The sequence below is a fragment of the Staurois parvus genome, unplaced genomic scaffold, assembly GCF_062004578.1.
Source record: "Staurois parvus isolate SC_StPar_1 unplaced genomic scaffold, SC_StPar_1.0 ptg000155l, whole genome shotgun sequence".
Classification (NCBI taxonomy): domain Eukaryota; kingdom Metazoa; phylum Chordata; class Amphibia; order Anura; family Ranidae; genus Staurois; species Staurois parvus.
The window spans coordinates 12,800,396-12,824,755 of NW_028317951.1; the positions used below are offsets into that span (position 1 = coordinate 12,800,396).

Below are 24,360 nucleotides of genomic sequence, written 5' to 3' on the forward strand. Positions count from 1 at the left end.
CCTCTGCTTGAACTCCTGATCACCCATCTGGTGATTATTGCTGCTTATTACTGTGTATAGTATGAGCTTGGCTTGGACATCTGCACCTGGTAATCTTGCAAATCAGATCATGAGCCAGAATACTGTGCACTGGTACAGAAGGGATGTGTAAAAATATTCTGCACTCAATCTAGAAATCTTTATGGGCGTATACAAACTTTTTTGCAAATTTATTTTTTTTTTTTTATTAAACTTTTGCAGATGTTTACAATAGATTAACATTACTGTATCGTAACATCCTTTTTGCAAATTCTACACTTGGTCTCCACTAGTTACATGACACATCCTTTTAATGGACATCAGTACAACATTATTAACTATAATGGTACTTGCTTATGGTATTGATGTATGAACATCAGATTCCTGGCAGGAAATTCCTGTACAAAAAATTGTGAGGATGGGCAGTATAGTAAGTTCGTGTATTCTCGCATACACACACGAACGTAAAAATTCCTCTAGCTTTTGTTGGGAAGTATTGTATGCAAGTGTGCGCATATTTGCGTGTAAAATACTGTCCACAAAGCAGGTTTGTTTTTGTTTTGGGTCTAATCTATATGCCTTGCATGCTTACATGCCTGTGTCTACGGATGATTAAAATCAAAGGGCTGCATTTACATCAGTAAAACAAAATGTCTGTATGTCTAAAAACATTGTGCTTTCAGGCACTGGTGTGCAAGAGGCCTAACACTCCTTACTTTATTTAACTGATTAATTAAAATGTTTTTTCAATATGCAAGTAAGATGACAGGTTCTAGCCTCTCCTCATTTCGACAGGAGGGAAATTGTATTAACAACAGAAAATATTTCAAGAAAACTTGCACAAAATGCTGTTACATAGCGGACTTTTAAGAAGAAACACAGAAAATAAGTTAAAAAATTCCCAAATCCAAGCAACAGCCTCTTTCACATTTTTATTGTGGTTTCTCTATTGGAGAGATTTCCCCTCGCTTCCTGCCCCAGTGACACCCTCTGCACAAGAATAAGACAGGGGGTTGATTTACTAAAGGCAAATAAACTGGGCAAGTGCAGTTGCTCAAGAGCTCAGTAAATGAGGAGAAGCTCTGCTGACTTCCATCATTCAATCATGTGCAAGCAAAACAAGGAGAAGTCTTCCCATTGGGAACACACATGGCTATAAAAACTTGACAGAGATGCTCACATTTCACCTACTGTATATACAAAACTGAACAAAAATGGGCTTTAAAGTGGTTCTAAAGGCAAGACATTTATACCTTAAAAAGGTAGTAAACTCTGCTTTATATCTCCTAAACATGTACTGTCCTGTCATTTTAAGGGCCTCCAGAAATTATATAGACCATCAGAACTGATCAACTTTTAAATATATATCCTATGATTTGTAGATGCTATAACTTTCACACAAACCAATTAATATACACATATTGGGATTTTGTTTTTTACATGTAGCAAAATACATTTTGGCCAAAATTTATGAAGAAATCTGATTTTATTGGATGTTTTTTTTTTTTCAAAATTGTTGGTCTTTTTTTCATTTATATAGCGAAAAAAACCCTGTAGTGATCAAATACCACCAAAACAAAGTTCTATTTGTGCAAAAAAAATTATATAAATGTAATTTGGGTAGTGTTGCATGACTGTGCAATTGCTATTTAAAGTAGCATAGTGCTGAACAGCAAAACATGAGCTGGTCATGAAGGTGGTATAACCTTCTGGAGGTCAAGTAGTTAAGGGACTATGTTTGACTTGCCTTTCTTTGCACTGCATTATTTCAGATACAGCCTGTCCTATTAGGTGGGTGGTGAACTGCAAGCGAAGTAGGACAATCATGGACTTTCATAGCAAACACTACATTGTTCATTTGAATGCAGCTGTATGAGCTCAAATAGAAAAGGCAACATTTCTATTTCTATCTCCCTTTGAAATGAACCCCTACTCTGAGAAATGAATAGTGCTGATATGACAGCAGAAATAATCTCTGTAGTATAAAGTCATTTTAAACCTTCAAACTTCCTGGTCTTTAGAAAATACCTAATATAGCAGTATATGTCACATAGACTTACAGTACCAGCACTCACCTTTTAGCTTTGATACTTCTTGTTCTTTATCCTGCTGCAGCTGTAAATATGTCTCTTTATGTTGACTAAAGGATTTTGTTAAGTCCTCTCCTAGCTTCTGATGTTCTGCTTGCAGTTCTGTGTGCTTCTTCCTTAGTTCCTCATGTTGACTCTATGAAATTAAAAATCCATGAGCACAAATTCATAAGTTAAATAGACAAAGGCGGATTTCTGATTTGTGCCCCTTTGGATTCCTTTACCCTGCCTTTCCTATGACTGCCAATCTTTGTTGATGCACAGTTCCCAAAGCCTTGTACTAATAAATTATTGCATCCTACAGAGTATACTGTTTTATGCTTCAAATCCTCTAAAAGTGTAACATGTCAACACAGCAACAAAGGCTTCAGCCTATCACCCCTCTGTGTCCCTTTCAAATCCAGACTACATGCACATCGAAGAAGAAGCAAAATTTAAGGCCGTTACAAGTTAAAGAAGAGTGCTGTCATGTTGTATTTAATAGAGGTGTGCAAATATACAGACCAAGAAAAATATCAAAATAGGAAGTTATGACTGCAATCACTGTTCTGCAAACTGAATTTTATATAGCAACTGAAATACAAATCTCAAAATACAAAATACATTTTTTAGTACCAACATCAAAATGAAATATTAAAGTGGTTGTAAAGGTTCAAGGTTTTTTGTTTTCATGCATTCTGTGCATGAAGGTAAAAAAACCTTCTGTGTGCAGCAGCCCCATACCTACCTGAGCCTCATCTCGATCTAGCAATGTGCATGAGAGCCTTGGCTGTCCCAGGTCTATCCCTCCTCATTGGCTGAGATGGGAGGCTCCCGCTAATGTCAATCACAGCCAGTGAGCCAATGAAGAGAGAACAGGGGGTGGGACTGGGCTTTGTTTGTCTATGAATGGACACACAGAGCAGGCTGCTTGCTATGGGGGCACTTGGCAGGAGGGAGGGGTCAGGAGCGCCAGCACTGAGAAGAGGAGGATTGCTCTGTGCAGTGATTTTGTGAACCTTTCCATTTCCCAAGCATTTACATATAACAGTGCCATCAATGGGGCTGATTTACTAAAACTAGACAGTGGTTTCTATGCAGAGCTGCACCAGATTTTGCAATCAGTGTCCAGTTTTATTTTTGTCAAAGCTTAATTGAATAAACTCAAGTTAGAAGCTGGTTGGCTACCATTCGCAGTTGCATCAGATTTTTCACTTTCAAGTTTTAGTAAATAACTGCATAATCTGCTACTTCAAATGCAATCTTCCTTTTCCTAAAACATGCAGCTAATCGGACCGAACTGTTCTGTTACTAATAAACACATTTCAATGTTTTGTCAAAAGTCTGTGGCTAAGGCAGCCCATACATTACTCAATTTTTTCTTGTTCAATCAGCGGTGAACAGAAGTCGATTGGTAGATTGACTTCTGGCCAACCACAGTGACCATACATGGATCGAAATTCAGATAATCCCTGTTTACCTGGCCAAATTTCGATGCACGTATAGCCAGCTTATGTCCTTGTCTCTTTCTAACCATTACCCATGGCTGCTGATGTAATGCAGACAGCAGTGACATGCAACTCTCACAGAAAAGGCAGAAGTGCCTTTGGTGTGCAGGCTGTGACTGACAGCCTGATTTCAACTTCTTCATGCTGTGCAAAAGGCAATATGGCAGCTCTAAATGGGGGATTAACTGCATCTCAGGGGACTGCCTTGTGCATAGTTGTCTTCACTTCTGATTATTTAGTCAACTGACCTAGAACATGTATGAGGAGTTATTCCTTTCATCAGACTTCATCATCTGCATGCTTGGTTGAGGTCAGTCACTCAGAGAGTAATAGAACCAGAAAGTGTTAGATAACAAGCATTTTCAGAAAAAGGTCAGAAACAATTGAGTACTGTCCGTGATACTTTTTTTTTATTTGCACTAACATACAATTTTGAGAACAAGCTTTCGGGGAGTGTCCCCTTCTTCAAGGTCCAAGCAGTACTACTCACAACAAGAAGCATTTACCATCTAATACACTTCTAGTGCCTCATTGGACCCCTCCGGAAAAAGGTCAGAAATGCAAATTCACTCAGTAAAGCTTTCCGAAAAAAAAAATATTCATCATATCCAAAGTATTCTGTTTTGTTACTACTAACTAAAACACAATAGTTATGGTGTAAACTGGCTTTAAAACATGGGTGATAACAAAAAATAAATTACCTTTAACATTTGATGCTGTACACTGAGTGCATTGTATCGGGTATTTGAGTCTTGCTAAAAAAATAAAGAGAAAAACACTGAGTGCACTCCATCGCAGATATACACTCACTGACTACTTTATTAGGTAAACCTGTTCAATTGCTTGGTAACACAAATTGCTAATCAGCCAATCACATAGCAGCAACAAAATGTATTTAGACATCTAGACCTGGTGAAGACGACTTGCTGAAGTTCAAACCGAGTATCAGAATGTGGAAGAAAGGGGATATAAGTGACTTTGAACATGGAGTGGTTGTTGGTGCCAGATGAGCTGGTCTGAGTATTTAAAAAAACACTAATCTACTGGGAATTTTATGCACAATCACCTCAAGGAAAATCGAGACTCATCCAACCAAGCAACGTTTTTCCAATCTTCTACTGTCCAGTTTTGGTGAGCCTGTGCGAATTGTAACCTCCCTTTCCTGTTCTTAGCTGACAGGAGTGGTACCCGGTGTGGTCTTCTGCTGCTGTAGCCCATCTGTTTCAAGGTTTGAGGTGTTGTGCATTCAGAGATGGTATTCTGCATGCCTTGGTTGTATCGAGTGGTTGAGTTACTGTTGCCTTTCTATCATCTCAAACCAGTCTACCCATTCTTCTCTGACCTCTGACATCAACAAGACATTTTCATCCAAACAACTGTCACTTAAAGGATATTTTCTCTTTTTTGGACCATTCTCTGTAAACCCTAGAGATGGTTGTGAGTGAAAATCCCAGAAGATCATCAGTTTTTGAAATACTCAGACCAGCCCGCCTGGCAACAACAACCATGCCACGTTCAAAGTAATTTAAATACCCCCCCCATTTTGATGCTTGGTTTGAACTTCAGCAAGTCATCTTCACCATGTCTAGATGCCTAGATGCCTTGAGTTGCTGTCATAAGATTGGTTGATTAGCAATTTGTGTTACCAAGCAATTGAACCGGTGTACCTAATAAAGTGGTCTGCTAGTGTATATTCCAAAATACAACAAATGTAAACACCATTTGGGAACTTGTGTCTGGATAGAAAAGACTTGGTAAGAAATGAGGATGCAAATGTTTTAATAAAGTTCAATTGCACACATAATAAATTGTTAAAGTATATCAAGAACACATTTTTCTGAGAAACTAAAATTCCCCCAATATGATGGAAGAATATGCTATGCCTTAGGTCTGCAATGTGGCATAAAAATTAGGATTATAGCAGAAGGAAATAAAGTGTAGCACAGAACCAAGAGGGGAAGACTGACCAACCATGAAAAGTTCACATACAGCAGGTAAAATAAGCATTGAACACGTCACCATTTTTCTAAGTAAACACACTATATTGCCAAAAGTATTGGAACGCCTGCCTTTACACACACATGAACTTTAATGGCATCCCAGTCTATAGGGTTCAATATTGAGTTGTCCCAACCTTTGCAGCTATAACAGCTTCAACTCTTCTGGGAAGGCTGTCCACAAGGTTTAGGTAGTGTGTCTATGGAAATATCTGACCATTCTTCCAGAAGTGCATTTGTGAGGTTAGGCACTAACGTCGGACGAGAAGGACTGGCTCAAAGACTCTGCTCTAATTCATCCCAAAGGTGTTCTATTGGGTTGAGGTCAGGACTCTGTGCAGGCCAGTCAAGTTTCTCCACCTCAAACTCGCTCATCTATGTCTTTATGGACCTTGCTTTGTGCACTGGTGTATAGTCATGTTGGAACAGGAAGGGGCCATCTCCAAACTGTTCCCACAAAGCTGGGAGCATGAAATTGTTCAAAATGTCTTGGTATGCTTCACTGGAAGGGGCCAAGCCCAACCCCTGAAAAACAACCCCACACCATAATCCCCCCTCCACCAAACTCTACACTTGGCACAATGCAGTCAGAAGTACCGTTCTCCTGGCAACCACCAAACCCAGACAGGCCCATCAGATTGCCAGACAGAAAAGCGCGATTCGTCACTCCAGTGAACACGGCTCCACTGCTCTGGAGTCCAGTGACGGCATGCTTCACACCACTACATCCGACAATTTGCATTACACTTGGTGATGTAAGGCTTGGATGCAGCTGCTTGGCCATGGAAACCCATTCCATGAAGCTCTCTACGCACTGTTGTGCTAATATGAGGGCCACACAAAGTTTGGAGTTCTTTAAGTACTGACTCTGCAGACAGTTAGCGACTTCTACGCACTGTGTGCTTCAGCATGCGCTGACCCCGCTTTGTCATTTTACGTGGCCTACCACTTCGTGCCTGTTGTTCCCAGTTGCTCTTTGTTATAATAACAAACAGTTGACCATGGAATATTTAGTAGCAAGGAAATGTCACGGATGGACTTATTGCACAGGTGGCAAACTATCACGGTACCACGCTTGAATTCACTGAGGTCCTGAGAGCGACCCATTCTTTCCCAAATGTTTGTAGAAGCAGTCTGCATACCTAGGTGCTTGATTTTATACACCTGTGGCCATGGAGGTAATTGAAACACCTGAATACAATGATTTGGAGGGGTGTCCCAGTACTTTTGGCAATATAGTGTATATTTCTAAAGGTGCTATTGACACAACATTTTCACCACATGTCAGTAAAACCCATGCAATCCATACATACAAAGAAACCAAAACAAATATGTTCAGAAATTAAGTTATGTGTAATAAAATGAAATGACGCCAGGAAAAAGTATTGAACGCGCTAACTGAAATTTATTTAATACTTTGTACAAAATCCTTTGTTGGTAATGACATCTTCAAGATGCCTCCTGTATGGAGCAACTGGACACATGCATTGCTCAGGTGTAATTTTGGCCCGTTCTTCCACAAGAACAGTCTTCAAATCTTGAAGGTTCCATGAACCCTTCTATGAACTCTGATCTTTAGTTCTTTCTATAGATTTTCTATTGAATTCAAGTCATATGATTGGCTGGGCCATTCTAGCAGCTTTATTTTCCTTGGCTTTGTTTTTGGGATCATTGTCTTGCTGAAATGCCCACCTTCATCTCATCTTCATCATCCTGGTAGATGGCAGCAGATTTTTATAAAGAATGTATTGGTACATTTTTCCATTCATCCTTCCTTCAATGACTTGAAGTTTGCCTGTACCGTATGCTGAAAAACAGCCCCACACCATGGTGTTCCCACCTCCAAACTTCACTGTTGCTATGGTGTTTTTGGGGTGCTGTGCAGTGCCATTTGACCTACAAACATGGTGTGTATTATGGTATCAAAAGAGTAAAATTGTCGTCTCATCAGACCAGTCTATATTCTCCCAGTATTCCACAGGCTTGTCTAAATGTTGTGCAGCAAACATTAAACAAGCTTAAATATGCTTTTTCTTCAGCAATGAAGCCTTGCATGGTGAGCATGCATACAGGCCATGGCAGTTGAGTGCATTACTTATTGTTTTATTTGAAACAATTGTACCTGCTAATTCCAGGTTTTTCTGAAGCTCTCCACAAGTGGTGTTTGGCTCTTGGACAAATCTTTTCTGAGAATTATTTTCACTCCTCTGTCAGAAATCTTGCAAGGAGTAACTGATTATGGCCGGTTTTTGGTGAAATTATGTTCTTTCCACTGCCGGATTATGGCCCCAACAGTGCTCACTTGGACATTCAGATGTTTAGAAATTCTTCTGTAACCAATGCCATCAGTATGTTTTACAACAATAAGGTTGCAAGATCTTGATACATGCTTTTACCCATCATGAGATGTTTACACCTTGGTAATCAGACACCTTTTTATAGGCCATCAGTTGAGACTGAACCAGCTGATATTAATTTGCACTGACAAGGGGCAGGATTGCTTTCTAATTACTGATAGATTTCAGCTGGTGTCTTGGTTTTCCATGGCTTTTTGCACCTCCCTTTTTTCATGTGTCCAATACTTTTTCCCTGTGCCATTCTATTTTATTACACATAACTTAATTTGTGAACTTTGGTTTCTCTGTATGTATTGATTGCATGAGTTGTTACTGACATGTGGTGAACATTTCATGTCAATAGCTTTAGAAATATATTTACTGAGAAAAATGGTGACATGTTAAATACTTATTTAACCCGCTGTACTTGGGTCTATTGAAAAAGGAAGTACAAGGTGCACTGACTATGTGCAAAGTGTAGTAACCAACACTAACCAATCACATTTAAGTTACTGAAGTAAGATCAACGGATTTCTGAGCGTTACATCACTTTGGTATATTGAATAAGCCCAGTGGTGTTGTTTCAAAAGCAAAAGAATAAGCGAAGCACAATGGAAAGTGCAGGTACAATTTACTGACAATAATAAAAGACAAATATTGCACTTACAAATGTTGACAGTTGTAATCACAGATCAAGATTTACAGCATAGATCAGTATATGCAGACTTGACTCACTTTCAATTATTGCCACTGTTATTATGATCAAATATGCAAATAAAAACCTTGTAAAAGAAAAGCTGGCATCCATAGAAGATGAAAAGAGTTGACAGCCTGAATGAATGACCAATTCTGCAATAATGGAACACCTGGATCAGCTGTAAAGCATTACAACAGTCTCAACTCACAGTCACCTAGATATATTCTACCTGTCCAGGCCAGTTCATCCCACCCACACCCAATCTGTGCTTATACTCCTACCAATAAACCCACCTAGCCATTGGAGTGATTATTTCCAAGCAGCAGCTCCGCCCAAAAGCATCCCACATTATGTAAGACAAGTTGTCAAATAACTTATAATATGTGAGCACACTACAACACAAAAGGGTAGAGCCGTTGCCAGGACATACTCCAATGGCTAAATGGGTTTATTAGAGTATAAGCACAGATCAGGTGTGGGTGGGACTACCATCACATACTGCACATTTACCGCCCTGCCACTACCTACTGCTCATTAACTGCCCTGCCATTACATACTACTCACTGATCATGCTGCCATTATGTACTGCTCACTGATCACCCTACCACTATGTAGTGCTCACTGACCACCCTGACACTATGTGTACTGCTGACTGACCACCTTGCCACTACGTCCTGCTCACTGAGCATCTTGCCACTGTGTACTGCTCAATGACCACCTTGCCATCACGTACTGCTCACTGAGTGCCCTGTCATTACATACTGCTCACTGAGCACCCTGCCACTATGTACTGCTCACTGACTACCTTTCCACTATGTACTTGTCACTGACCACCCTGCTACTTTGTACTGCTCAAGTACCTCCTTGCCACTATGTACTGCTGATTGATCACCTTGCCTCTAAGCACTGCTCACTGATAACCCTGCCACAATGTACTGCTCACTGACAGCCCTGCCACTAAATACTGCTTACTGACCACCACATACTGCTCAGTGACTGCCCTGCCACTACATACTGCTCAATGACCGCCATGCCAATACATACTGCTCATTGATCTCCCTGCTACTATTGCTCACTGACCGCCCTACCACTACATACTGATCACTGACCTCCCTGCCACTAGTGCTCACCGGCTGGCCTACCACTACATACTGATCACTGAACAACCTACCACTACATGCTGCACACTGATTTGAATATTGTACAGGTACAAGGCAACTCTGCTTTACAAATTACTGACCACTGAGTAAGCACTGTCACTCTAGGACCGAAAGTGTAAAGCTGGTCATAGATGGATCGAAATTCGTCCGGTTCAATAGGGACAAATATGGCAAATATTGATTTATGTGAAAATGCTCCTGTTTGTCAAAACTTATCAATTTTTTCATTGTGTTACTATAATCTAGTGACCAAATTTGGTGAAAACTGACTAAAGACCACCACATTTCTTAGTAATTGGCCAGTCTTGTAACTCTTGCTTGCGCAATCATTAGATTTATTAGACTTTTTTTTTCTCTGATTGTTTTTTACTGCAGTTTTCAGTGTTCTATTCCATGAACTAATAAAATGAATATTTATGGGTTGTATTAAAGCTGTTCAGGAATATATCTTCAGAAACTCGTATGTCCATATAATTTTGTCATCATTGGGAGAAATAGTAGGTCTGCCAAACTGTGATTTCATGTTCTCCACAATATGACTACTTTCACCACATAGTGACTAAACGTTTGACAGTCAGTGCTGTAAGGACATATTCATTGTAGTGATAATCACAGTGCAATTAAAATCCTCATTCTCTACAAATGTGATACCAAAGACAAAGGTGCATGTAATTTCTATTCAACTTACTCTTCCCTTATTCAGTGTTTCCTGGGCTTCAAGTTTATAAACAAGATGATCTAGGATAAAAAAGATAAACATATTTCAAATTATAAATTCCATAGATTTGCAAAATCAAAAAACATCTTTGGAACCTTTCAGCATACAAGTGAAGGCCAACTCCACTCAAAACTTACCTTGGTTATAAATTTTATTTAAATGGAAAAACTGATGGAAAAACCACACAGATTTCACTTGCAGAGAAACGAGTTTACATCAGTTTTCGTGTGTTTCATTGAGTTTTATACATTGCAGATTCCTGAGCAGAAAAAAAACGCACATACTAGTGTTGTGGTGTGAACAGGGCACATAGATGATTTTATTTGTGCCCTTCCAGAACACATGCAGAAAAACACACGTCTCTGCACATGGTGTGACCAAGACATCAAACAAGAACTAAACCCTTTGATTTAACAGTTTAAGTTTCAAAAAACAGTTACACTCTTGGAATGGCCAGAATGCTGTCATGTTTGCTTGTGAGGTCTGCCAAAGTGTCAAACCATCAAATGGCTGGTGAGGCTAAGATGGCAGTTTCCTTGGCTGAAAAGGATAGGAGGGTTTAACAGAAGTACTGTGTGTATTCATAAAAAGTGCAAGATACACAGATCCACTTGAAATTAGCCTTTCAGGCCTTGTTCACAACATACATTCAGAAAAACTGATGGAAACTGATGTGCAGATTTCACTTACAGAGACATCAGTTTAAATCAGTTTTCATGCACACTTCAATGAGTTACACATTGCAGATTCCTGCACAGAAAAAAATCTGCATGTGATACTAGTATTGTGGTGCCCAGGGCTCATCGAGAACAATTAATTTTGTTGTGCCCTTGCAGAACGCGTGCAGCAAAACTGACGACTTAGCACCATGTTGTAAATGAGCCCTCATAGAGGCAGAAGCTCTTTTTAGTATAACATTCTGACCTATATACAGTTTAAAGAAAGAAGGGAGTTAGACTATTTTTCAGAAGGTCCAGTAACAACTTCAGGGCTACTGTATAGTCTCTCAAACTTTAAATTAGTCAGTAAACTGGCGTTCTGGGATTGGAATGTGTGTCTGTACTAGCCATAGAATAACAGTTTAGACTTTATTACGGCATTCTAGTTAAACAAGGCATTTTCCACTCACACGCACACAGCCACAATCAAATGGAAAATGCAGTGCTTAAAAAACAGACTGCATTTGGGCTGTTTTGCCTGCAGTTCAAACACATCTTAATAGGACATACTATGTTCAAGTAAATGCGGTGCAAGAAAAACAGGTCAAACACAGCCTCTGAACTGTCCTGTATTAAAGTCATTTGTGATTTGCTAACATGCATTTGGCCTGCATTTCAGATGCCAAATGCTGAAAAACAACACTTGCTGACATGAACCCTTACTCTGTTAGAAACACAATAATGGCTTTAACTCATTTTAATGGACATGTCTGCAGCCCATTTGTTACCCATGATGAAATGTACCCTCGTTTCATTGCAGCACATGTTAATTTTCTTTCCAGCACTAGATGGCAGCAATAAGGCACATACAACTTTCATCAGACCTGCAGAAATTTCCCCAAAAAAAGAACTGACTAGTACGTGAATCTGAAAATGTCAATTGTGTGACGTTTTTCCGAGCTTCTTAAAAATTGTCTCCTACAGCCTTGTGAAAACACAAATAAAATCCACATCCTTCCAGCTGATAAGACAAAATGCAATTTCACAGTTTATTGGTCAGAAGCTAAATAATTAATTGCTTGAGATTATTAATTTGCATATAAAATGCATAGATAAATTAGCATTTTCACTGTATATATTCAGAAACTTGCGCTGACCAAAGCAAAATGTGCACCTGGATTATTAAAGCAATTATCTTATACTGAGTGTGGGCTAGGACCTGCTTTTTAACCTTTGTGGCTCATTAAATAGGTTATTTTTTAGTTGCTGAGATACTATTTAGCACAATACTAGCCACTTTCTCATTAATTAAAGTCCAGAGATCCCTGCTTGACAGAAAAAAAAACAAAAAGTCTTAAAACACGCAAAGAAGACCATTGTTTATTAGGTGTGGATTTTTAGTGGCTTATTAATGCTACTAAAATTTCATAAGAGATTGATCTTTGCTTCTAATCACATTACTTTTATTTCCATCTCCCACAATCACAGAATGCCACAATTTAATTGCATCAAAGAAACTACAAGCAAGGGATTAATTCAGCAATTGCTCATATATGAGATTCTCGGGCCAATTTTTGCTATTCAGTTTTACCCCTGCAAGATTAAACCTATGAGACTGAACTCCTAGCATTTACATTACAATCTCCTATAGTAGCACAGTTTTTTTTTGTCCGATATTAGAAATTGCCTGTGTAGCCCTAGCAGAAAGCTTCTGATACACACATTCCTGATACCAGTTAAGCACTCCCAAGAACTTAATGCATAGCAGTGTAGAAAGCCAAATGGTGCAAGTGTTCAGTAAAATATAGATCCATACAGCATTGAAGAGAAAGCAAACTCATTTTTCTATAGTGAGCAGTCTGCATACAATACTCGAGGATACAAAGACTACAGCAATTATGTAAAACACAGAAAAGTGATTCTTGCAAGGCACTGCAGTATTTGCAATTCTCTGCTTGGCAAAGCAACATTGGCTGCCCTTCTGATGCTTCAACACTTGACTTTGCACAGATAGCACAATGTTAAAATTAAAGTGTGTCCTATGCGCTTACAATTTTTTTTCCCTAACACATTCTCTGCATTAAAGTGTTACTAAACTCATGACCCTGCATTCACTATACCTGGCCTCCCACAGTACACAGAACATGGAAATGTAAATATTTAGTACATATAAACTGCTAAATACCTTTTCTCATCAGCAGTATATAGCAGTCTTGTGATTCATATCAGTGTCCAGCTGAGCACTGGTTAAAGTTTGCAGGAGGAGTTTTCATTCTCCTCTCATTGCCCTATGAGATTGTATAACCCCTGATCCTCTGTCTGGACAGTGCTGATTGGCCCTGTGCTGCTCACATGTATCCTCCCAAGAAAAAGAAAAAGAAGAAAAACCAAACTGAGCATGTGCAGAGTGTTCCTGAGGCTGTGTTTTATCAGGAGATAAAATGGGGAACGTGGAAAAAGGGGAGGAACAGAGAAGACAGGATCAAACATCCTTTTTACACAATGCAGAGGATTAACCCCTTAAGTTCCACAGTGAGTATAACAAGCATGCTTTACTGCATATACAGACTGATTTTACTGTTGTGTGTTTGGTAACACTGTAAGGTGAAAAACTTTCTGTAATTAGTATCCCCCCCAGCCCCCTCTTATAATTACCTGAGTCTAATCTTGATCTAGTGCTGCGCCAGAGAGCAGTGGCTCTCTCTCTCCTCACAGAACAGAGAGACAGCAGTGGGAGCCATTGACTTCTGCTGCTCCTAATCAAATCCTGTGATGAGGGAGCAGGGGGCGGGGACAAGCCATGCTGTCTGTGTCTATGGACACAGGCAATGCAGCTCGGGAGTTATTACAAGTGGGGCTGCTATGTGCAAAACCACTGCACAGAGCAGGTAAGTATGACATGTTTTTTTATTTTAAAATAAATAAATAATGCTTTAGAATAATTTTACAGCGTAAGTCAGTTTGACTTGCTGGGGCACTCCGTTATATAAAATCAGCCCGCATGCAACCCCAAATCAAGAGACTGGGATTCTGGTGATCTCTATGCATATTTATAAAGTGTAGATTGGGCTGTCCTTCTAGATTCTGTTTTTGTCACTATCAATGTCATCTATCCAAGTTTCACTAGAAATATCTGTACTATGCAGGGGTTGAAAAATGATCCTTGAAACTAACTTAGGTCTGTTACCTCTTCCAAAAGAAAATGGAACAACCCATGGTTTTCTAAACTGGGACTCAGTCACCCTGCGATTTTATGAGGGCCTCAATTGTTCTTCTTCTCTTATTTAGCATCTGTATTAGGCGTCTACCTGTCAACTAGTTGTCCATTTGTCCACTTCTGAGACTTGCTGACTTTGTTTTGGTGTGGCAGGCATTTCAGCAAGTAAATCATCAGCACTACTGCTTTTAAAACATATTCAATACAATATATACTATGTCACACATGAGAAATAAATGTATCACATGTTAAAATGGCAATTGCTGCAATGACCCTTACCCTCAACTTAACACCTAAACCTTTCTGTAACTCTAAACCTAACCACTAATATAACCATTGACCTGATACTAATCACTAAATACAGGCTAGACTCGATTATTAAGCCTAACCCCCAGGCAAAATTTGTACTTTTGTATTAAGGTGGAAAATACAATAATGTCACTGTGACATGTAAATGTTGAAATGTTAAATACCAAACATTGTGATCTGCATCCTAGGATCTCACAAATATACATAATGCAACTGTCACATCGAATAAGCTGGGAACAAATTTTGGGTCCCCACCAGAAAATGATTTGCCCATTATTTAGAGAATTGTCTGAACGCTCATGTTCCATTAAAAATGAGAGATAAGTACAATCACAACTGGCTCATGCCTCAATATTGCTAGTGTTTTCAAGCTGTACACATTCTATCTCTGAGAGGGCATGTAAGAAGACACATAGCTCAATCACAATAAACCGCAATGTTTCACGATATGTGTTCACTTACCTTCTCTTGCTTTTTTCAGTTCAAGTCTTTCCTTTTGTAAAGATTTTTCAAGCCGTGATCTGTGCTCATAGACCACTAGAAAATAAAATTTGAATTCTTGTCATGCTTGTAAAACTATATTTATATATATATATATATATATATATATATATATACACACACATACATATATATATATACATATACAATATGTATATATGTAGGCTACTGACATAAAGAGTGCAAGTAAGATGTTTATAATGAAAGAAAAACTATAAAGATATTGAACAATTTTCAGCTTATCATACAGTTTGATAAATAAGTACAATATATATTTGTGTGTGTAAATTTCTTCTTGAACTACTGAGTGCTTTAAGCAGGATTATTAAAGGAAATACATAGAAAACAATAAAAAAGTGAAAGCTCCACTTACTGCCTGGATAAAAGGCTATATAATATTTTATATTTACTGAACTGAAAAATAAAACTATTTTTGTTAGTCCTGATTGCAATAAAGAATATACATATGTATAACACAACTACATGGTCTCTTATCTTATTCTTTCACCTATCCGAAGAAAACCATTTTCTCTGTTTAAACATCCAGATTCTAAATGAATATACCAATCCACAGGCACATTTATTTCTATGGAACAAGCATTACTCTTAATATCAAAACAGGTGCCTAGACTAGTATGAACATGAATTAAAATGGTAAAAGGGAAACTACATAAATATTTTATGAATTCGTATTTTTCCAGCCTAAAGAGTGCTATTCTGGGGAGCAGATGATCAGTAAGGTCTGTACCTACATAGAACTTTTAGATCATTTCAGAGATAACAGATTGGATTTTCCAGGCTGCCAATTTAACATCTTATGGGATAGTGATTGACAGGAAAAGTCATTCTCCCAAGTCAATCTCAGACAGTTTATTTCTATAACCTGTCTTAAAAAAAAATAAAAAAAACCACAATGCAAATACACAATTTACTTGCTATGATGAACTGCATATTGAATCCTTTTCTATCAATCCTTGGCCCAATGGTGGCTGCCATGTTATGTCCCTTGCTCACACACACAACCATAATGACTGTAGTTCCACAACTACAGATCTTAACGGCCATTGTGAAATTTCTCACCTCACTATCCCTTTTGATGTGCATACACATCTGATTTTTTTTTGTCTATATGACATCTTCAGGAGATTGAATCAATCGGACGAAATGCATTGACCTCTTGACATCACTTCCGGACGGTGGAGTGCATTACCATTTTGATGAGTAAGTAAAGGTGCCATTGAATATCACAGAGAATGTAATGACATATGAACTCTGTTAGTGCAGAAATTGTTTTTTATTTGAGTTAATAAATTGAATTACACTATTGTGGGATTTCTATTTGCTCTCTTGAACCTGAGGAGGAATGGAAGTAGAATCGAAGGTGAGAAGGTACCCCCCCCCCCCCCCCCCCAAGGATTATATCAGGAGAATGTCTGATGGAAGGAAAGACTATGAAAAGGGCTACTGACTGATGCAACATAAGAGGTCACCATTATTTTCTGAGTGCTACTGACAAGGGGAGTGGTGAAAAAGCAGAGGCTTGTTGTGGGTCACAGGCATGGAGAAAATTAGGAACAGCCGTTGGATAAACACCTTACTGGTTTGCACAGAGGACTGATCACAGGATGCTTGTTTACAGCACAGCACTTATTTAGACTTTGAGAGGACATTTATGTACGATTTATCGTAAATATTTTTTGTTTACACTGTGGATTGTTTACAGCACTATTTACTGATATATTGGATAGAGCACTAGCACTTTATGCATTGGATTTAAAGAGATAGAAGGTGGATTAATACATAATCTCAATTTTTTTGTTGTGGTTTAGCACTACACCTAGTTCTCATTTTATTCTTACTTTCTCATCCATATGCATTGTGGTAAAAAATACAGTAGGACTGACATTTTTAGGCATTGAGATGCATTACAGACCATGAATGTGCAACCTAACATGATGCAATCCACATGGATTGCATCAAGTTAGGTTGCACATTCATGGTCTGTAATGCATCTCAATGCCTAAAAATGTCAGTCCTACTGTATTTTTTACCACAATGCATATGGATGAGAAAGTAAGAATAAAATGAGAACTAGGTGTAGTGCTAAACCACAACAAAAAAATAGAGATTATGTATTAATCCACCTTCTATCTCTTTAAATCCAATGCATAAAGTGCTAGTGCTCTATCCAATATGTCACATGTTCTGTCTCCCTTTGTAATGTACAGCGCTGAGCGAACTATTGGCGCTTTATAAATACTGTATAATAATAATAATAATAATAAAGTGGTAGTGAAGTCGGTTTTACTACTTGTATATAGTATGCAGTGCATACTAGCACATTATGACATTACTCTGCAAGGGGACCATGTTTTTTGTTTTTTTTTTACAGAGACTTTACTACTGAATTAAACACATGCAAATCAGCTGCTATTTTGTGGCCCTTGGACTTGTTCGAGGTTGCACGTGAGGCCCTCAGGAACTTGACAACCACTAGCTTTGATTCAGTTTTTGAGTATAGTCCCTCCTTAAACTTATTTAGGTGTCTAAGCTGGAACTGCATTAAAATTTTATACATTTGCTCTTTAAGAAGCCATTTGTAATTTAACCACTTCCGAACCAGCAACCTACCCGTACGTCACTGAACTTTTGGTGGCTGTCGGCGGTCGGCTCTCTTGTAAAAGCAACTGGAGCAGCTACTAGATATGTATAAGAAGTGGGAAGGGGCATCACCCCCCTCCCGCTGTTCTCTCAGGATGTACCGGCTTTGGTCGGCTCTCCTTTATTGTAAATGGGAAGCAATGACCTGACATGACTGCTGGTTTACTCGGAAACTTTCGGCATCATTTTTAAAAATCTGAAAGCATTCAAAAACACCAATCTTGTTGTTCTGAATGCTTTCAAGTGCAGAGGAGGGATTATAGACCCCAGATCCCTCCATAAAAATTCCTGTCGTGTCTATTGCTGTAAGGGATGTTTACATCCCTTGTGACAGCAATAAAAGTGATTAAAAAAAATTAAAGTGACAGTGTAAAAAAAAAATAAAATTAATAATTAAAAACAATTTTAAGTACTCCTACCCCCCTGTGCTCGTGCATAGATGAACTCATGCATGCAAACAGTGATTGTCCCACACTTGTGAGGTGTCATCAGATCATGGGCAGTAATTCTAGCACTAGACCTCCTCTGTAAATCTATAGTTGTAATCTGTAAAGGCTTTTAAAGCATGCCCTATGAATAGTAAAATTTACGACATTTGATGCCATTGCACAGGCATGCGCAATTCTAAAGTTTGACATGTTTGGTATCTATTAACATCTTTTATATTTTACCAAAAAATTGGGTTATGTATTGTGTTTTTTTTTTTTGCAATAAAATTTAAAAAAAGTGTATGAGTTGATGTACTCATTTATGCTAAGCACTGTATATGAAAACAATGAAAGCAAAAATGTTGTTGTGTTACATTCTACAGTGTCAAGCAAGTAGCATATTCTGCATAAGTACAACCAAAATAATCATTGCTAATGACTCTTTATCCCTTGAGCTGTGGTCATGGTGATCACCCACCACCGTGTCCTTCTTTTGGTTGTCCACATCACTGCATCACATCATAATGGGAATGACTCCCATTGCTTGTCCATCAGAGACATCCTCTAAGGATACAGAAAACTATTGATTTCAGCCTGAGGGGAATCAAGGGGCCCAGACAGTTAGGGTTATTCTGCAGCACTAGAATCCACACAGAAAAGCACCTGAATGGGAGGACTCTGTAGCAATCGTGCGCACAGATATGGACGCGGACAACCATGTTGCTAAGATCCACCATCTGGTGTCATTCTCACTCCAAACCAGCTCCCCTCCCTTTTTGTTGAATGGCATGTGGTCTGTGTGTGTGCTGAGTTCAGGAGTGCACAGGGCACAGCTGGATACACTTCATGGTTTTAAATCCAATTAGCTGGTTCCAGGGTGTCTTACAGACTCTTGCTCTGGCTGGATCGTACAGCTATAAACCCATCAGTCACTGGACTTGAAAACCATTCCAAAATAGCAGTGAAACATACATCCCACTTGAAAACCACTTTGTCATACAATTTCATAACTCCCAGCAGGAAACAGGTACAATAAAGTAAAGCCTATATTCAGGTAGGACACTTTAATACAAGTCACCTGATACCATACATCCCTAGATTACGTTTACCAGAGAGCAGAAAGCGATATCTCTTAAACCGTCACAGGCAGATATGTCATACCTGGTGTCTGGACGTTCAGAATATGATTCTGCACATTATTCTACCAGTGGATAGGATGCTACATGTACCTATGGAAGGTTATTGACCATGGTGTGGACTTGTGAGGGATTTGGGTCACACCCGGGGTCTCTGCCTAAACCCCCTCCCCAAATGAGGCGATTGGCTCTTGGCTTCAGCAGACACCCCCTGCTGGAAAACAGGCTGTCAGGCCTGAGAGAGGTAAGATCAAGAGATTCTCCCTTTTTAACACCAGGAACCAACTTTGGGAGAAACGGTACCCTTTTGTTCAGGACACTTGAATCTGCTTAAACCAAGGACTCTGGCAAGTATTCTACCTCTCTAAACTTCTTTCTGCTATCTCTCTGTTGTGATATTGCTCTCTGTATATATATATATATATATATATATATATATATATATATATATATATAGGCTACATCTTTTTCTATAAATATTTTTATTGCACCATTTTGACCTTTTTAGTAATAAATCCTATTTTCTGAAAAGTGTTGAACTGTTTCTAAAGCTCTTTAATGCAAACTAAGAATCCCTGTCTCTGAAGAGCACTACTGTGTGTTTTAAACGTCTGCATACATCTGCCTGCGGTGACAGTGTGTATACAGACGTGTATTCAAACATCATAGTGTAACTGCTAAGATTTGTGAGTTTCCTCCTTCTCTGTACAAAAAGGTGGTGGTGGCAGTGTGAAGGGTTAATTGCGTAATTAACCTGACCCAGTAACAATCGCTCTCAGGCGGCTGGCACATAGATTGTGGTCCAGTGAGCTGGAAAATCTCTGTGCAGGGGGCAGCTGAGAGTGGCATTGTTACGCAAGTGGCAGCGCGGTTTTAGATTGGCTAGTCCTTTGGTCACAAGTTGGTGAGAAGGACTGGGTCTGACGCCGCGCCCGTCACAGACTCAGGTGAGTATAATTTGCTTTATCAGGTAAGAAAATATAAACAACTGTCAGGATGGGTTAGAGAAGGACCAATTTTAGGGAGTAGGGAGACAGTGTTAGCCCTAATGTGGGATTTAAAATGAAGCTCCAGTCTCATCTGTAAAAAAAATAAGTCAGCAGCTATAAAAACTGTAGCTGCTGACTTTTGAAAAACAGCCACTCACCTGAAATAAGGCTCTTGCCTTCACAAACAAATATGATTTGGAATGATGACTCAGAGCCGGTTCACATATATGGTAATTGGATGCGTTTTGAGCCGCATCCAATTTGTATGACATGTGCAATAACATTTGTTTCTATTGTGCCTGTTCACATATATGCCATGCAACCGAAGAGCAGATTCAATGCAAATTGGAAAAGAGTCCTGCCAGTTTTCTGAGCAGTGTGGTCCAGCTGAGGTGAGAATTCAAGCCCATTGATTTCTTTGAGAATGCTTCTGAATCACACATGTCAACAATTGTGAACAGGATAAAATCCTGACTTGATCCTGATGTAAACTTGACCTGAAACACTGAACAACTACTTTGTCAATTAACTATGAAAATGGAGGTTCAGTTCACACGCGCATGTATGAATCCACACTCAAAGACACAGTTGTTTGATCACAGTAGATACACTGTATTTGGTGCAAACTAAATAAAGCATTTCACAAGAAGAACGCAACTCCAGCTGAAAATATTATGGTTTGTGGTTGCTTTGCTGCTTCAGGGTCAGATCAACTTGCAGTCATCAAGTCAACTGTGAATTCTGCTTTGTACAGTGTCAAAGTGTACTCAATCCAAAATGTGAGAATAAGGAAAAGTTAAAGTTAAACCAGAAACTGATCATTTATCACACTAGTGATCTGAAGCACACTGGAAAATGACCAAAGGAATGGCTTAAGAGAAAACATGGAGGTATATGCACTGCCCTAGTCAAAGCCCTTATTTGAATATCATTTAAATATTGTTGGGGGATTTGAAATGGGCAGTTCATGCTGGAAAACCCACAGCAGTTGTGAAAACCACCAAGGCTTGGTTCATATTATTCCAAAGAGTTTTGAATGCAATTTGAGGTGTGATTATGCAGTGCAGGTGCTAAGCGTTATTTGTGCAAGTGCTTTGCAATTGTTATGCAATGTTAGTGTTGTGTGTTTTGAGTGCAATTTTATGGCTTGGGACTACAACTACTACCTGTTGGGGAAAAATGCAACAATATTACATAAACACATGTACATGTGTTCCTGATGCGTTTACATTAAAGTCTATGGATCACAAAATTGCACTGCATTGCGCCAAAGCATCACAAAGTCACATCGCAGGTGCTTTGTATTGATGTGAATGGCCGCCACTGAAAACAGTTATTTCCATTGTCATAAGATTCAAGTCGCTTCAGAAATTGCACTAGTGTTAACAAGGCTTTACTAGAAGTCATTTCTGCTAAAGAGGGTATTATCAGCTTCTGAGGCAAAGGGTATACTTACTTTTTCCACATTGTACCTGCTTTTGCTAATTCCATTATTGAAAACGCTAATTTTTCTTGCTTTAATTCAAGTATATCCCCTTTATCTGTAGGCACTGCTTGAATAAAAACCTAACGTTTGCCTGTTCATACATGTTTCCATGGGGGGGGGGGGGGGGGTTCTTACTTTTTCACATGGATGTACTTAACAGGAACCACTGCAGGCAATCAGTAGAGGGATGGAATGTATTATAATAATAAACCTATAGAACAAATTAATTTCCTTAATATAAGTATTCATATATTAAAACTATATGAAGTTTGCACACTACAGAGGAACAAAAGCACAAAAAAGCCTACTGCTGAATAACTTTAAATATCTGAGAAATTACCTCACTTGCTCATCTGATGTATAACTCAAAGCACAATAGGGAATCAACACTCAAGTGTTCTGATTGATCATATATTTGGTACTTTACAAAGTGAAGGAATAAAATTGTGAATATCTACATCTGATGTCCTGCAATCAGAACATGATTGTAATTAACAATTCCTTTGAAGGCAACATAATGTAATCCTTTCATTCAATCAGTACACTTAATATTTGACATTCTATTGAACGGTTTAGTGAAGATTTAGGATTAACATGGCTGCATAGTCCTGATAGATAGTTGTCACATACTGGACAATGATATGCTATGGTCAGAGTGGCCCTTCCCTATAAAATGCAATAACACAGCATACTGGATTTGCTGGATAAAAGTCCTCATGGACATTTTTACAGCTGCTGTTTTTGGCTTTTGACATTTCTTTCTACATCCAGTAAACCCCACAGTATGTTATCCTATGTGTTCATGCACACATAGACTGTAAAGCAAAGTTTTTTGGCTGGAAAAAAAAAACCCAGGACTAGCGGGTTTCTAGAGGAGTTTTCTAGCTGTAAAAGCGCTGAAAAACAATGCAAAACACTGTAAATCGTGGCAAATCGGCGTTTGTGGATTTTTTTTACCCAATTTTTTTTTTTGGTAAAAAAAAAAAAAAAAGATGGTAAAAAGTGCTAAAAACTGCAAACACAAAAAAAGCGGCAAAACGCTAATGTAAAAACGCTGGAAAACTCATGCTTTTAACATGACTTTACACAGCTAATGTTACCAGTGTTATGGAAAAAAAAGAAGAAAGGGAATCATTTTCAAAGCAAAATCTTTCATCTGCCAATGTTTATAGAAAACCCTGACAAATATGAGCTATGTGGCTAAAACACAATTTATTGGTTTATGATTAGAACAGAATCTCTACTCTTTTTTTACCCCTCAGACCAGGTTATTCTTACATTGGGCATCTACATCTTGCCTCCCACACAACACAGAGAAGACTAATCCAGACTATAAAGCACAGCCTGCATGTGACACACCACTGTCCTTCCTAAAATGTCACCTGTCACTGTTCTCTGCATGCATCAGTGGTCTGCTGAAGTAGATAGACATTAGCAGGTCTTAGAAACTGACTTTTGACAAAAAGTCAAAATCTGCATATCATTAAAAATGCCGTTTAGTCTGCTTTGGCTACATGTTGGAGAAGGGGAAGGAAGAAGTATGTTTGGAAAGCTGATAAAAAGGATGTACTTATACTTGGGGGCCTAAATGTTTACTTTTATCAAAACTCCATAATAAAACACTAAAGTGTTTTCCTCTACTCATGTCAAGTGCTTATATTTGTGAAATCTAATACTGGCGCTTGACAGTGGAGAACAATGTTTATGGCATTGGAGTGAGCAAATCAATTTCACTTTCCAGAGTCCAGTTCACACAGAGGTCCCATGCAACGATCAACCGCGGTGCCGTGTGCTCCCAGGGAGCGTGCACAGGCACTGGATGCAGGGGGACATTTAGAAACATCCCCCCGCATCGGCAGCGCTCCCGTCCGGCCGTTTATCATCATGGGCCGGACGGGAAGAGGTTAAGTCCTCCCCCCCCCCCCCTCTACCTCATTTAACAAAATTTTCGGCTCCTCTCTTTTTGCCCACATCCTTCTGGGACACATCACAGCTTCTGAAGGCTGTGGAACCGCTCACAAAGAGCAGCTTCCCTTAGTAAACATGCTAGAACCAAGGACCTGGAAGCGGGAGAACTTGCCAAGGTTAGGACAGCTCTAAACCCCTGGACAAGTAAGTGTACTTTTATTAAAAGTCAGCAGCTACAGTATTTGTAGCTGCCGACTTATGTTTTTTCTTCTAGCGAAAAGATCCTCTTTATGTAATGTAAGGAAAAGATGAACACGTATCATGCAATTTTATATAAGGTGGCAGGGGTGACCATAGAATATACAGAACAGATCAGGTCACCATTAAATAGGGAATTCCTGTTTTTCTTAAAACCCTATTTAAAACCTCTATGATTATTGGTATTTGCCCATTTATGATGCTAATGTTGATCTCAGCGGACCAATGGTTTTGTATCTGACAGTGTAACATCTTCATAAAATCCTTTGTAGGAAGTATCCCAGCCCACCCTACTTTATACCTTG

The 24,360-nt window shown here is 38.9% G+C and overlaps 1 protein-coding gene across 4 annotated transcripts in view; it reads right to left on the reverse strand.

Annotated features, from left to right (window-relative positions):
- The window catches only part of GOLIM4 (golgi integral membrane protein 4), a 158,033-nt gene that overhangs the window by 62,881 nt on the left and 70,792 nt on the right, over window positions 1-24,360 (reverse strand). For 3 of the 4 annotated variants that reach the window (XM_089675469.1, XM_089675468.1, XM_089675466.1), the window contains exons 2-5: window positions 15,151-15,225; window positions 10,474-10,523; window positions 4,297-4,350; window positions 2,094-2,244 (exon numbers count right to left, since the gene is read on the reverse strand). In XM_089675469.1, coding sequence (XP_089531595.1) covers window positions 2,094-2,244; window positions 4,297-4,350; window positions 10,474-10,523; window positions 15,151-15,225 — 330 coding nt within the window. The remainder of the gene's footprint in view (window positions 1-2,093; window positions 2,245-4,296; window positions 4,351-10,473; window positions 10,524-15,150; window positions 15,226-24,360) is intronic. The other variant, XM_089675467.1, reaches the window with a different exon arrangement.